At 40.7% G+C, this 13,783-nt stretch overlaps 1 protein-coding gene across 2 annotated transcripts in view; it reads right to left on the reverse strand.

Moving 5' to 3' along the window:
- Positions 1-13,783, reverse strand: part of ELP1 (elongator acetyltransferase complex subunit 1) — a 58,016-nt gene that overhangs the window by 28,917 nt on the left and 15,316 nt on the right. Inside the window, exons 11-22 of one of the 2 annotated variants that reach the window (XM_019454271.2) lie at positions 11,696-11,926; positions 10,474-10,644; positions 9,580-9,679; positions 7,240-7,422; positions 4,638-4,744; positions 4,213-4,316; positions 3,031-3,084; positions 2,841-2,946; positions 1,889-2,004; positions 1,483-1,556; positions 674-752; positions 497-576 (exon numbers count right to left, since the gene is read on the reverse strand). In XM_019454271.2, coding sequence (XP_019309816.2) covers positions 497-576; positions 674-752; positions 1,483-1,556; positions 1,889-2,004; positions 2,841-2,946; positions 3,031-3,084; positions 4,213-4,316; positions 4,638-4,744; positions 7,240-7,422; positions 9,580-9,679; positions 10,474-10,644; positions 11,696-11,926 — 1,405 coding nt within the window. Of the gene's footprint in view, positions 1-496; positions 577-673; positions 753-1,482; positions 1,557-1,888; positions 2,005-2,840; positions 2,947-3,030; positions 3,085-4,212; positions 4,332-4,637; positions 4,745-7,239; positions 7,423-9,579; positions 9,680-10,473; positions 10,645-11,695; positions 11,927-13,783 lie in introns of both variants that reach the window. The other variant, XM_019454270.2, reaches the window with a different exon arrangement.

A 13,783-nucleotide genomic window follows, 5' to 3' on the forward strand; every position in this document is an offset into this window, starting at 1 on the left:
CATGCCTGCTCTCTCTCTCTCAGAAATAAGTAAAAACATTAAAAGAAATTTTTTTTAATTTGCCTTAAAAAAGGTGAATGATGGATGGACAGATTGTAGATCATGATAAAGCAAATATAGCAAAATACCAACTGCAGAATCTAGGTGGGGGTATAGGATGCTCGCTGGACGTCTCAACTTTTCTTGTACGTTTAGAATTTTTTAAATTGGAAAAAAGTCATTGCAGAAAAACACACCATTTGACTTCAATTTCATATACACCTAAAAATAGTCAATTATAATTCTAAAGGACACACTTTTGAGTCTGAGTTTTAAATAGGCTATTTTTAAAAAAAAGGAAAAAGAGTAAATACCTACTGTAAGTGGCATGTTAGACTTATAATGATTAAAAAATACCAAACAGAAGGTTAATTTTTTTCCTGTAGCTATTTATGTTTTATTTCCAAAATGAGATAAGTAATGGATATGATACTCACAAATTATTCAAAATACTTACTTCAATTCTGTGAAAAACAAATTGATATGATTTACAGAATCTATCTGTCTTATGAAGGTTTCCACATTTTCAAGAAATACCTACCAAAGAGAAAAAAAAGGACAAAAAATTTTAGTTCCAATCACGTCAGTTCAAGTCTCAGCTAAGCTAGAGTTAATATCAGATTCAGAAATTTACCTTCGGGTTATGGTCATGGATCAGATTGAGATTAATTCTCAATTTTCTCATGCATTCAAATGCTTCTTTAAACATAAGTCTGTGAAGAGACATAATGAATAGACATGTCATTTTACAAAGATTAATAACCTTCCTGGATCCAACATGTTTTCATTATGATACAAACCAGTTATAATTAGATTATAGTCCAAATGCCAAACAACTACCACTGGACTTCCGCTCTCAATTCACAGAATGAAAAATGAGGTACCAGCTTCACTTACCTTCTTCACTTAGTCCCCATGGCAGTCTGAGGACTACTTCCCCACATACACATTGATAGACAATCATCATAGAACTCAGGTCTACTTTCTCTTTTAGCACAATGTTAGTAAAGGTCTTTCTAATATAAAGTTTTCCCAAAATAAACTCAGACAATGGATCATTTCCTTCACAATAGTGTCTCAGGCATTTGTGGGTCAAAGGCCCCTCTGTACATCTGCCCAAAGCCTTAGGCCTTCTGCCTGAATAAATACAAAAAGACAGTTTGGTGCACGATTTCCCTGGGTTCACGGGCCATCTAAAACCCATGTGGACCTCCTCAGGCTAGGAAACCCTGTCTTGTATGATGAGTCTCACGATTCTTCCTACTAGGAATATTTATTGCACCACATAATATTAAAATCAAAGTGTGGGGGAAAAAAGCCTCTGAGAATCTGAAGACATGTGTAATTTCATACTTTCATGTTTTAAAAACTTTAATAGAATACATATTATGTTCACATATAAGTCATAACAACAAACAAACTAGTCATATACATGGTTCTTACTTGTCCAGCCACTTCCGAATCTGAGCTAAAACCAGAGCTCGATGATGAACAACTTCTAAGTTTCCCCTTGGCATCTTAAAATAAATAAATCAGAACAGTAATGTTTTTAACTTAACAGAAAAAATTTAAATACCCAGGATATACCATTTCACCTAACTAAACTCTTCACAGAGAACTACCACAATACTATAAAATGCACACACTTCCAGCAGAATCTAGTTGTGCTCAGTATTTATTTTGACTTCCAAGAGAAGCTTCCCTTTTACCCATGCTGGGCACAACCTGTATCAACAACCTTTGTATAAAGCTAACAGAGAATTCAGCAAGGAATGGCCTATAGTAAATTGTTACAAGTGTAAGAGTATCTAAAACACAACCAGAAACACAGCCAGAAAAATGAGCTTACCTGTAATATAAGCTTGGTGTCCTGGGGCACAACGGTGACAATACGTGAACCCCTCTCCACCTTCCGCAGAGATTCCCCTTTAGACACGTGGTTGTTGCTCAGACCTGCATGTAATGCTAAAGACACCACTGGCTAAGCCATGAGAATCACCGTCATGACAAGTCACTTTCCATTTACTGCAGTTGAAACTGAACATATTCTCCAAACTAGAAGAGAGCAATTAACAACCACACCCCTTTGCTCTCCCACTCAACCACAAAACCGGTAGCCTTCCTAACAAACAACCTTATCCCTGGAACTTGCCCTCTCTTTCACAGAGTCCTCGTGCATATTCACATACACAGCTTCTCAAATGATTTAGAAAACACAGGGAGGACTGGGCAGCTTCTCTATGCACATTATCAGTACACTATAATCACATCTGTGAAAGATTCCCAGTTTTCAAGTTGGAAGCAAAGAAAACAAGGGGAAGTCTTCTAGAATAAGGAAAACACACAAACAGTAGGGGGAAGGGATACGTGGAATTCAAGAAAAAATGGGACAGTTTCCTACAAACCACTAGATAGAGTCTTTCAGATATACGATGGAGGGTGGCCACAGTGAGCAAAGGAAGATCACAAAGAAGTGACAGCCGGTTGTATGTACATGGTAACTCAAAGTACAACACTGGATTAGTTATATACTCCTGAGAGCAGTTTTGTTTAATTTTACAATGTTCTGGTTGAGGAAAGACCTCCTTCATTGGAAGTCTTTGCTAACTGGCATAGAATACTGAACTGAGACACTATGTTGTGATTAGGGGCCAAGTAGAGAACTCTAAAGGTTTGCTCACAGTCTAGGACTCTATGATAAAAAGCCAAAGTAAGTGGTGAACTTTAAAGTCATCAAGGCTTCAAAGGGCAGAAGATATTAGAAAAGGGACTATTTCCTAATTTATACACTGAACACTTACTGTTAAATGAAGCATCTCTCAAGCAAAAACACAGGCAGGTATGGGAATGGGTTGTCAACAACAAGAATTCACCATATACAGCAAATGATGTGACATTTGAAGCAACCTACAATAAGGCAAAGGGGAAAGTTAGCTGTATTTCTTGGAGCCGACAGTAAAAAGGATCCTGCACCAAACCCAGCCTTGATACCTCAGTGTCACTGATGAAAAAGCGGCACCTGTCAGTGAGACCAAGGACACATTCCTGCAAAGAAACAAAATTGAAATTACAAACAATTCTAACCCAACTAGTTAAACCTGATTTGTCTATCACATAGTTCTATTGCCCTGTGGCTTCACCTCTAAGTCCGAGTCATCAAGACTGAATACAGACACCTGAGATGGTGACTACAGACTGAATACAGACACCTGGCTCAGGGCAAAGTGGAGCAGCATGCCATTCAATCCATCAGCAAGCCCCATATTCCCATCTGCTACATGTGTCTCGACTAGATTCCTTTCTGCTTGTCACCACCTCCTCTCCAACAGTCCGTCCACTCTCGGCCCATTCCTACCTACTCTCCACTGGGCAACCAGAATAACCTTTCAGAGCATGAAGCAGATCGTACCATTCCCTGATTAAAAACAGCAACAGTTTTCCAATCTTTGTAAAATAAACAAACCCACACTCCTTCCCACAGCCTATCACAAAGGTCCAGCCACACTGCTTCCACTCGGTTCCCTGAATAAGCTGGGCTCTTTCCAAGTTCAAGGTGCATGCAGTTCCTTCTCCCTGGAACACTCTCCCTTTCCCAGGGACAGAGACTTCTTTCCCTTCATACCTTGGCACGTAACCCATGTCAGAGACGCTTTCCTGTACCATCTTCTAATTAGCCCCCCAAACCACACCCTGATCATTTCCTTCATTCTCTTATCAGAGGGGATAGTCATACCTACATTGATAGATTACAAATTCCAGAAGAGCAGGGATTAGTTGGCTGTTTTGTTCTGTAACCACTGTATCCTATCATCTGCCATAATTATAGACATTCCAATATTTGATGAATCACAACCCACTGAACACTATTTTCGAGATTACATTTCTGTTGTCCCCAAACAGCATTTAATAAAACTAACTCTGAATTATCTACACAACAGGGCATAAAAGTCTGCCAACTGCATTTTTCTATCTTTTAATTCATACCCCCTAGGAAAGGAATCAGCTAACTCCTACACGTCAGACAATCTCTTAATTCCATTTCATAGATGAAGAAGCTGAGGCTCAGGTACTTCTCACTGTTGCCCTGAGAGTAAGTGGAGACTTTTACCTAATGCCATCAGTTCCTGGGCCACTGTTCTAAGTGGTAAGTTTTTCTGCCCTGTGTTCACTTACCTCTCCACCAATCATGGCCAATTCAGTCTGTGTGCAAGGATAAGGAAACCGAACAGGAAATCCACTAGGGTTCTTCCATGGTTCAACAGCCAGAGAGGGTGACTCTGCAGGATGGGCAGCTGAGGTTTACAAAGAGTTGGTATGCTCACTGTAAAACACTGTCACATCAATACTTGCTGGAACACTTAACATGCAATTTGGATCACTTTCCAAGTGTATTTTGGAAACTCATACAATACTCCAGTCCATTACAGGAGAACACAGAGGGAGAATATACCTGCCAATTCCACTCTACAGCTTTGGGTTTTCCAGGATAGTTAAAAGACCTAACAGTCAATGGAGCACTGACAAGAAACTCACAAGTACACATTCTCAAGAATTAAACATTTATCATAAACACGCTTTCCTAACATTCTGATACTCACCCCAAAGGTACTTAAGCATTTGGCCACCAGCCAGCTGCAGTGCTACTGACTTGGTCTTGGAACTGCAACACAGACTGATTATGACTCCATCCACTGCCACAGATGAACTGACAAAAAAAGGGGAATGGGGATGTGAACAGACTACTTGATTCTCAAAAGTAGTAGCATTTCACTCATTTTGCAGAATGAAAAAAGAAGTAATTTCCCTTTGGGCTGCACTGCCTATTTCAATACAATATATACATAATACATACACACAATGATAAATACTGCAAGCAGGGGCCCACATAAATTACCTGTCACACGACACTGTTTTCCACAATGCCAATAAGCTAGGTGTCTACACTGTGAGGTCATCACTCCCACCTGGCAGCAACTTAACACAACTTATAACAACTTAATCGCCTTCACTGGACATGCATGGTATCATTTCTGTCTCCTTAAAATATACACTGCCTTAAATAAAGCAGTGAATCTGTAGAAAAATGAGTATACTCAATATCTCTTATTGCTATCATATTCATTCATGACAGTCTGTGGGTCTTCATTAAAGGGAAGAGGAGAATCTGTTACTATCATTATGTATTTTCCCGCGTCGATGAACAGAAAATAGACATGTCTGGACAGAAGCAGAAGAGAACAATAAAACCAAATGTTGCTGATGCTAACATTTATTCAAAGAGTTTTTAGCCAATCTACGAAAAACTCAAAATGCCCCAAATTTTGTGAGGATAAATGATCTGTGACTGGGTTACGAGAAGAGATTCTGGGGTGAGAATGAATGGGACTGGATACAGGCTCTACCTGCATGATCCCAAGCAAGTTACTTAACTGCTCAATGCCTCAGTGGTCTCGGCTGTAAAACACGGGTGCTAATGATACACACTTCGAAGAGGTAATGTCATAAGTGAGTTACTGTAGGTAAAGCACTTAAAAGAGTATCTTTTGCAAAATACAAGCTACAATAAATGTAAGCTATTAAGACCTGTAAGCTGATTGAGGAACTTTATATTCCCTAATGACAGTAATATTTTGTATGAAGAGAATAGCCTTTTTTTGAGAAACAGAAGTCAAACCAGCACAAATATATTTTAAATGACTTCTCATTTCCATACAACAAATGAGATGACCTAGCTTTTCCTTCTATGAGCTAATGATAAAGAATTTCAGGGGCGCCTGGGTGGCTCAGTTGCTTGAGTATTCGACTCCTCATTTTGGCTCAGCTCATGATCTCACAGTCATGAGATCCAGCCCCTGCACTGACAGCACAGAGTCTTGGAAGTCTCTCTGTTTTTCCCCAACGAGCATGTGCACTCTCTCTCAAAATAAATAAAAGTTTTTTAAAAAATTTCAAGTTTGGAGAAGCAGAAATTTGTACCATTTAGGTATTTCTGATGTAAAGTGCCTTGTTTTTTATTACCTTATTTTTGTTAAGTTTTTATTTCAATTCTAGTGTAGGTAACATAGTGTTGTATTCGTTTCTGGTGTACAATGTAGTGACTGAACAATTCCATCCATCACCCAGCTCTCATCACAACAAATACTCTCCTTAATCCCTTTCACCTATTTCACCATCCCTCCCATTTGCTCTGCTTTTTAAAAGTAAGCTCCTGGCTACCTATGAGTGTTGCATATAGCTAGAACATATCTTTTATCCGGACATATTCATAAAAAGCTTTTTAAAAATATGAAGCACTTTGAGTCAAAGGTTAGGAGTTAATGACTACCTTATGTTTTGTGTATACTGTAAGGAGAGGTTCCTAATTTTGCAACAAGGGTTTCCAGAATTAAAATCTAACCAGGAGACCCTGAATTACAAATGAGTCTGAGGAATAATATCAATTTAGGCTTATTGTGCCAAGTTTTGACGCTGGAAGCCTGAGGATTCTTGGAGCTGTCAAGGCAACACCATCGACCTCACAACAGGGCTTGCGTTACAGAAAACAGCACCCATTAAATGAAACCTGTTTTGAGACCGAGATGCAGTCTGGAATCGAAGCAAAACTCAGGGGCCAGGAAGCAGTGAAATTTAGCAAAGAAAAACAGACACTCTCTAATAGTAAATGCAGTCAAGCACCAAAAAGAACATATAGATGAGGAAGCCAGAAGAAGCATCTTAAAGTCACTATATCAAATGAAGCACACAGATATAGACCGAGACTGGGTGGCTTGGTAGGGTAAGCATCCAACTTACCCTCAGGTCATGATCTCACAACTGGTGAGTTCCAGCCCCACGTCAGGCTCTGCTGTTAGCACAGAGCCTGCTTCGGATCCTGTCCCCTTTGCTCTCTGCCCTTCCCCAGCTTGCATGTGCACATGCACTCTCTCTCTCTCAAAAATATATAAAAACGTTAAAAAAAATTTATCGCATCTTACAAAAGGTTCTGCCCCATCTATTGGTATTTGCCCTATGTTTCACCACTTCTTGATACATATTAAGGTTTATATTTTGACATGACTCAAAATGACACTTAACCCCCTTGCTAAGTATATTTAACAAAGTTACTGCCCTTAACCTCATCCCCCAGAAGTCAGAAAAAGTCCTATACTCAGAAAAGACACAAACATAACTCTGTGTGATAACAGGGAAGTGCTACAATACCTAATACTGAGCTGTCCATGCTCATCATCCGTCACAGAAGGCATCACAGTCAGATGGTGAATGACAGACTGTGGGCTGGAGTGACTGTGGCTTACAGCCAGGAAAACATCTTCCTGAATCCAGGTGAGAAGGCTGAGCTTCAATGGGTTTACTTCTTGATCTTCACCATTCTCAAACTGAATTCTGTTTTAATATTGAAGAATATCCAAGACATAAATAAAACTTTAATATCACTGAGATTTTTCTAAATGAAGGAAGAATGAACCACCTGCTCACAGTCAACTAATTTGGAACGACAAAACCTGAAGTAATGCCAAATATTACAAAATCCAAACAGTACAAAATCCAAACATAATTATGTCTCCCTGGCTTAAGAATGTTTCTCGGGGCACCTGGGTGGCTCAGTCTTAGCATCCGACTTCGGCTCAGGTCATGATCTCACGGTCCATGAGTTCAAGCCCTGCACCGGGCTCTGTGCTGACAGCTCAGAGCCTGGAGCCTGCTTCAGATTCTGTGTGTGCCCCTCTCTCTGACCCTCCCCCAATCATGCTCTGCCTCTCTCTGTCTCAAAAATAAATAAACGTTAAAAAAAAAAATTTTTTTTTAAATGTTTTTCTATTTACTTAGATTTCTTATATTGAGATCTTTATATTGAAAAGAATACTTCAGGAAACTGACTACACAAGAAAATTACCTGCCCTAGGCCCCAGAGTAACAAACCCCAGAGGTTGTCCACTGCCACCACTTATTAGCATTCAAACAGGCTCCAGCAGATATCTGGGTCTCAGTAGAGTGCGTTGTTTTTAAGTATTTCACATCAAAACGACTAATTAGCCTGAAAGATGGTATCTTGGCTTCTAACACCTTCCTCCTGTAGCATAATACATCAGAGCAGAGCACGTTTTTGCCACATCAGGCAAGAACTCGTAATGGCTACTTATCCTGCCTTTTAGCTAAAGTGGCAAGTCCTCAGCACGCACTGAAGAAGCTGGATCACTACCCTGCTCTTCGCACCCAACCAGCTCTCCCTGGACTCAGCCCCTCCACTGTGTTCTTCCCCACACAGGGGCCTTCCCACCTCTGGTTCCACCAACACGTTTCTGCCCACCATAGCCAATGTTCCTGGTCCATCTCTGCCAGTCCTAGCCAGATCTGTTCTTTAAGGACCAAGTATTCAAGTCCTTCATAAAATCTTCTAAATGACGTGGAGCTATCCTTCACTCAATTTTTAAAAATGATACTATATTCTAAATTGTCACACTGGGGCACCTGGGTGGCTCAGTCGGTTAAGTGTCCAACTTCAGCTCAGGTCATGATCTCATGGTTTATGAGTTCGAGCTCCGCATCCAGCTCTGTGCTGATAGCTGGGAGCCTGGAGCCTGCTTCAGATTCTGTGTCTCCCTCTCTCTCTGCCTCTACCCACTCAGCCTCTGTCTCTGTCTCAAAAATAAATAAACATTAAAAAATTTTTTTAATAAAAATAAAAAAATAAATTGTCTCACACTTCCAAGTTTGCCTTAAATCTGCCCTCAATGGTTTCAATTCTGTGAAATGAAACAACCCACATAAATGTTCTTCGAAAATGACTAAGTGTTATACAGACAGCCCCCACATTATACACATTTATTAAACATATTGCATATATTTAAGAGAAATATTACTTATTAAATTCAGCTACTTATTTTAGCCTGTTTATTATTCCTATTAACTTACAAATAAATCGTCTCAGGAGGCAGTATTTAGTAATTCAGAACATGGGCTTATCAAATAGAATAATCAAATCCTGGATTCTCACAGAAGTGGTATTATAATTAATAACTGGCTTCAGGGTCATCTTACAATGTCTACAGTGTACCTGAGATACTGAGTTATACCCAATCATTTATATTACTGTTTCAGCGGGAAAATGCATTCTGATTTGCAACCCAGGAGACTCAAAACACAGCAACCCCAAGTTCTGGAGTGCAGGATGCGACAAAGACAGAGACCGCATTCAGTCTGCCGTGTGGTAACAACATGGGCCCCCTCAGGTATGTAGGCATATGCAGCTTGGCCTTATCATCCTCATCTCCACCTTTACCGTGTGGTTTTCCCTGCCGAGCCAAGGGCTGTGAGAGGAAGTGGGTTCTAAGCCAGCTAAAAGCTTGGCTCCACAGTCACCCATTAGCATATGGCATTCAGATATCCAGGTAACTGACTTCCCAAACCAGGCTGAAAAACCAGAGCCCAGGGGTTCAATCTACTTGTTCCACTCAGCTACAGGCACAGGTTAGTAAGAGTAGGCTGAATTTAGAACTAAATGCTGTTCTCCGTGGTCCAAGGTAATTAAGAACAACCTACTTGTATCTCTTTTCCAGATGAGGTGTTCCAAGAGAAACTTTAAATCCATTTCCACCCACAGCTCCCAGTTTCACCGTAGGGTCCACACTTGGACTATCACCTACAAAACAAAAATGCAGACACTATCGTAGTAAACAACACACATTTTCCCTGGTACTAAGGGTACTGAATCCTCATTTAATAGGTTCTAGAAGGTAATCCACTTTAGCAATAAAGCATTCTAGAAATAACCACATCTCAACCTCTTTCTTAAATCTCTGCATACCTTTCAGGCTGGGGATTCAGGACGCTTTGAAAACAAGGCTATAGTATCACGTGCCAGTGTAATTTACAGCATGCCACTGAACTCACAAATAAAAAAATCAAGAGAGCAAATAGAAGCTGGCAGCAATGGGACTGTGGAAGGGCAAGTGGATTAGAAGCTAGAACACCTAAGCTAAGGTCCTTGTCCACTCTTGCTCAAGCAAACTGCAAACATGCTGGCATTCTCTTCCCTCCCCGACAGAACAGAAAAACCCCAGCTCTGACACCACTCATAGGAAGGCTGTGAGATCAACTGCAAGTATGTGAAAAAGGCTATGAAAACTGTAAAATGTGATCAAGATGCATTAAGATACTACGCTACTTCCAGGGTTGAATGTTACTGTTAAATAACTAACTTTTCAAGTTCAACAAGCAAAACGAATTGCTTTTATAAGCCAGAGTAGGATTAACCCCTTCCCATTCCAAACCCCACAAGCCAATTAGATATCATCATAATAATGACATTAATCACAAACTTCACAATTTTTAAAAACACTGGCAAGGCACCACCAAGGCAACACCATAGTATAATCTGCTTTTGTGCAGAAGGAACTTGGTTCAGAACATCTTGGTAACAGTTTTTGAACATACCACATTTATACACAGAAATCTGGTTACTGGCATCTAGGACCGCGAGGTCATTACTCTTCTGGGGGTGTGCAGAGAACATGACTTGATTCACAGGGTGTGGGAGCAGCAGCCGGTAGGTGCACATGGGAGGTGGAACTACACTCTGCCGGAAGACCGTCACCAGTACCCTGCCTGTGTGTGAGAAAGAAGACGAGATTAGGTAAGTGGATGTGTCCTTTGTAAAGTAAGCATCTGACAGCACAGCACCACTATCTAATAATGGTGGTAGAAAATACACAGCAGTTTCTAAAAATGTTTGGTGCTTTTATCATAAATAAACTTAAACACAGTACACAAGGAAAACTGAGTGTGTAACCTTCAGGCATGGAGCAGTCCAACTCTTGCAAACGAGGGCCAGGTGGCCAAGAGTTCTAGCTTGAAACCCGGGCCTGCAACCAAGCCAATGAACCGAGGGAATGATTCCCTTCCAAATCCTTGAAACATTTCCCTACATGTTTTCAATAATAAGACATACCTGATTAAGTCCTCTGTACAGAGCATATGATTGTAAAATCAGTATTAGGACCACTGATTACAACAAATTAGAACTAATTAGAACAAAATTAGCACACCACCGCACATCACAATCTTAGCAACAAGTTTTCCTTTACGTTACCAGCGGTAAGTACACTGTCTATTGAAGTAACCCCTTCTTGCTCCAATTTCCTCCCCCTCATCAAACAAAATACACCAACCAATCCTCATACTAGACAGATGTCTGTGACTTGAATTGAACATATTGGAGATTATATAATTAACAAATATTGTACCAAATAACAAAGCAACCCACGTGGAGTGGTGCAAGGATCAGTGTAAATCTGTGTCAGAGCAAAAAGGTAAGACTGACACACCCAATGCCACAAGATTACTGTTGTCGTCCTCTGTACCTGAAGTCAAAATGTTCAACGTCTTCAGAGGCCAGACAAGTAAATTCGTGAAGACCATGGATGGAGTTGGGCTGGGCAGGGGTAAGGATGAGGAGGAAGGATTATGGTTCTCAGGAGAATACAAGCCCCCACTGGGGGTATTCCCATCCAATCAAAACAACAAATAACTAAAAATAAACCAAACAACCAAAGCACCAAACAAATCAAAATTCTCCAGTTTTAGTCAAACCATGACATCTACACGAACAGACTCAGAACCCCCTACAGGCTCATGGACACGCTTTCCAGCTCCTTACTTCCATCAATGACAGCCACATTTGCCATGTCGCTCGAATTATCTCCTGAGCTCCGGTCAGTCGTCCAGTGCCAATCATAGCAGAGGTAATGCCAGCCCTGACAGAGAACATGCAGCCGGTACGGGGTCACCAGGTCCCACATCAGAGACACCAGCTTGCTCTTCCCACAGGTGCTGAAGGGCAGACTTTGCTTGAGATACCAGTGGTAGTTCCCAACAGTCCAGAGCTGCACTGCAAGGGGGAGATGAGACGAAGGCCATCAGGCTGGAGGACCAGACTTCATGCCACTTGCTAGATGGGGAAGAATTTTTTCTTTTTCAAATGACCTTTCCTGCTCACCCTCTTCATTAAAATCATAATACTAACAATAATAACTGTCAAAAAGTAGTTTTCCATGGGGATAAGCTAAGGTCAGAAGCACACATGTTCAGTTTCCCTCTACTTTCAAACTTTAGGATCATGAGGACAGAAAGGTACTAGGACAACAGTGCTTTAGTGAGTTGTTTTTTCATAAAGATTTAGAAAGGAGAAAATTTGGCAATTAGATTAAAAGTATTAAAACACTCAATCCTGGATGTGAGGGCGATCTGGCTGTGACATCCGTCACCCCATTGATTGCCAGGGTTGATTCAGCTGATCTGGCTGGCTCCAGTGTCCCCTTCCTCCCTCACCACTCCATGTGTGTCCCTCCCAAAGCTGCGCACTCCAAGAGGACGACCTTCCCTGATAGAGGAGGACCGTTCTTCAGTCAAGGGTATACGAGTAGCTGCACTCCCCTGCTAGAACCGCCAAACAAGCTCTCAAGGTCCATTTGTAGGAGAACGTAGGGTAGTCAAGGTTCTAAGACTCCAGACTAACAGAAGACCATGGGGGAGGGGAAGGGGGAAAAAAAAGTTACAGAGAGGGAGGGAGGCAAACCATAAGAGACTCTTAAATACTGAGAACAAACTAAGTGTTGATGGGGTGTGGGGGACAGGGGAAAGTGTGTGATGGGCACTGAGGAGGGCATCTGTTGGGATGAGCACTGGGTGTTGTATGGAAACCAATTTGACAATGAATTATATTTAATAAAAAAATAAAAATAAAAAATAAACCACTCAATCCAAATGCACTAGATTACTATCACTATGCTGTTTTAGGCTCAAGACACTTATTATTTTCTTCCAGGCGCTTTACGTGCAGTTATGTCCACGGCTATCTGGTATTAAGCATGATTCAGCTATCCAAAGATCAGTACTCATCCTTTATCAGCAATTATCCCTTCCAACATCTGTTAAAAGAATAAGACCTAATCCTGGGGTGGGAAGGAAATGGGGGGATGTTGGTTAAAGAGCACAAACCTTCAGTTATAACTTCAGGGGACCTAACAGACAGCATACTCACCATAGTTAACGATCTGTATTGTGTACCTGAAAGTTGCTATGAGAGTAGGTCTTAAATGTTCTCACCTTAACAACAACCAAAATGGGAATTACGTGAAGTGAATGAAGCATGTTAACCAACTTTACTATGGTAAACATTTCACAATATATATGTGTATCAAATCATCACAGTATACATCTTGAACTTACACAATATTGTAATAGCAATTAAATCTCAATAAAGCTCGGGGGAAAAGACCTGATCATGTTGAAACCAACCTTTATTAAAGAGAAAACACATATAAACAAATACCTTAACTGTATTAAGGAATTTCTTTTCTTTAAACATCTCCCTGCTCTTTTTTTTTAAATTTTTTTGTTTGTTTGTTTTGTTTATTTGGGAGACAGAGAGAACAGAGAAGGCAGAGAGAGGGGGAAAGAGAGAATCCCAAGCAGGCTCTGTGATATCAGTGCAGAGCTCGATGCAGGGCCTGAACTCACCAACCATGAGATTATCACATGAGCCGAAACCTAGTCTGACACTTAAAACCTAGTCTGACACTTAACTGACTGAGCCACCCAGGCAGCCCTCTCCCTGCTAATTCTTAATTAACCTAGCAACCACAGCGAATGTAACCTAGTTCTCTAATTAAGCTATTAGAACACTTCTACCTATCTGTGGGTTGCTAAGTTAGACCACGTACTCATGCTCTATAAGGACAGATGA

This window comes from Panthera pardus, unplaced genomic scaffold (genome assembly GCF_024362965.1).
Source record: "Panthera pardus isolate Hobbes unplaced genomic scaffold, ASM2436296v1 HiC_scaffold_20, whole genome shotgun sequence".
Lineage (NCBI taxonomy): Eukaryota > Metazoa > Chordata > Mammalia > Carnivora > Felidae > Panthera > Panthera pardus.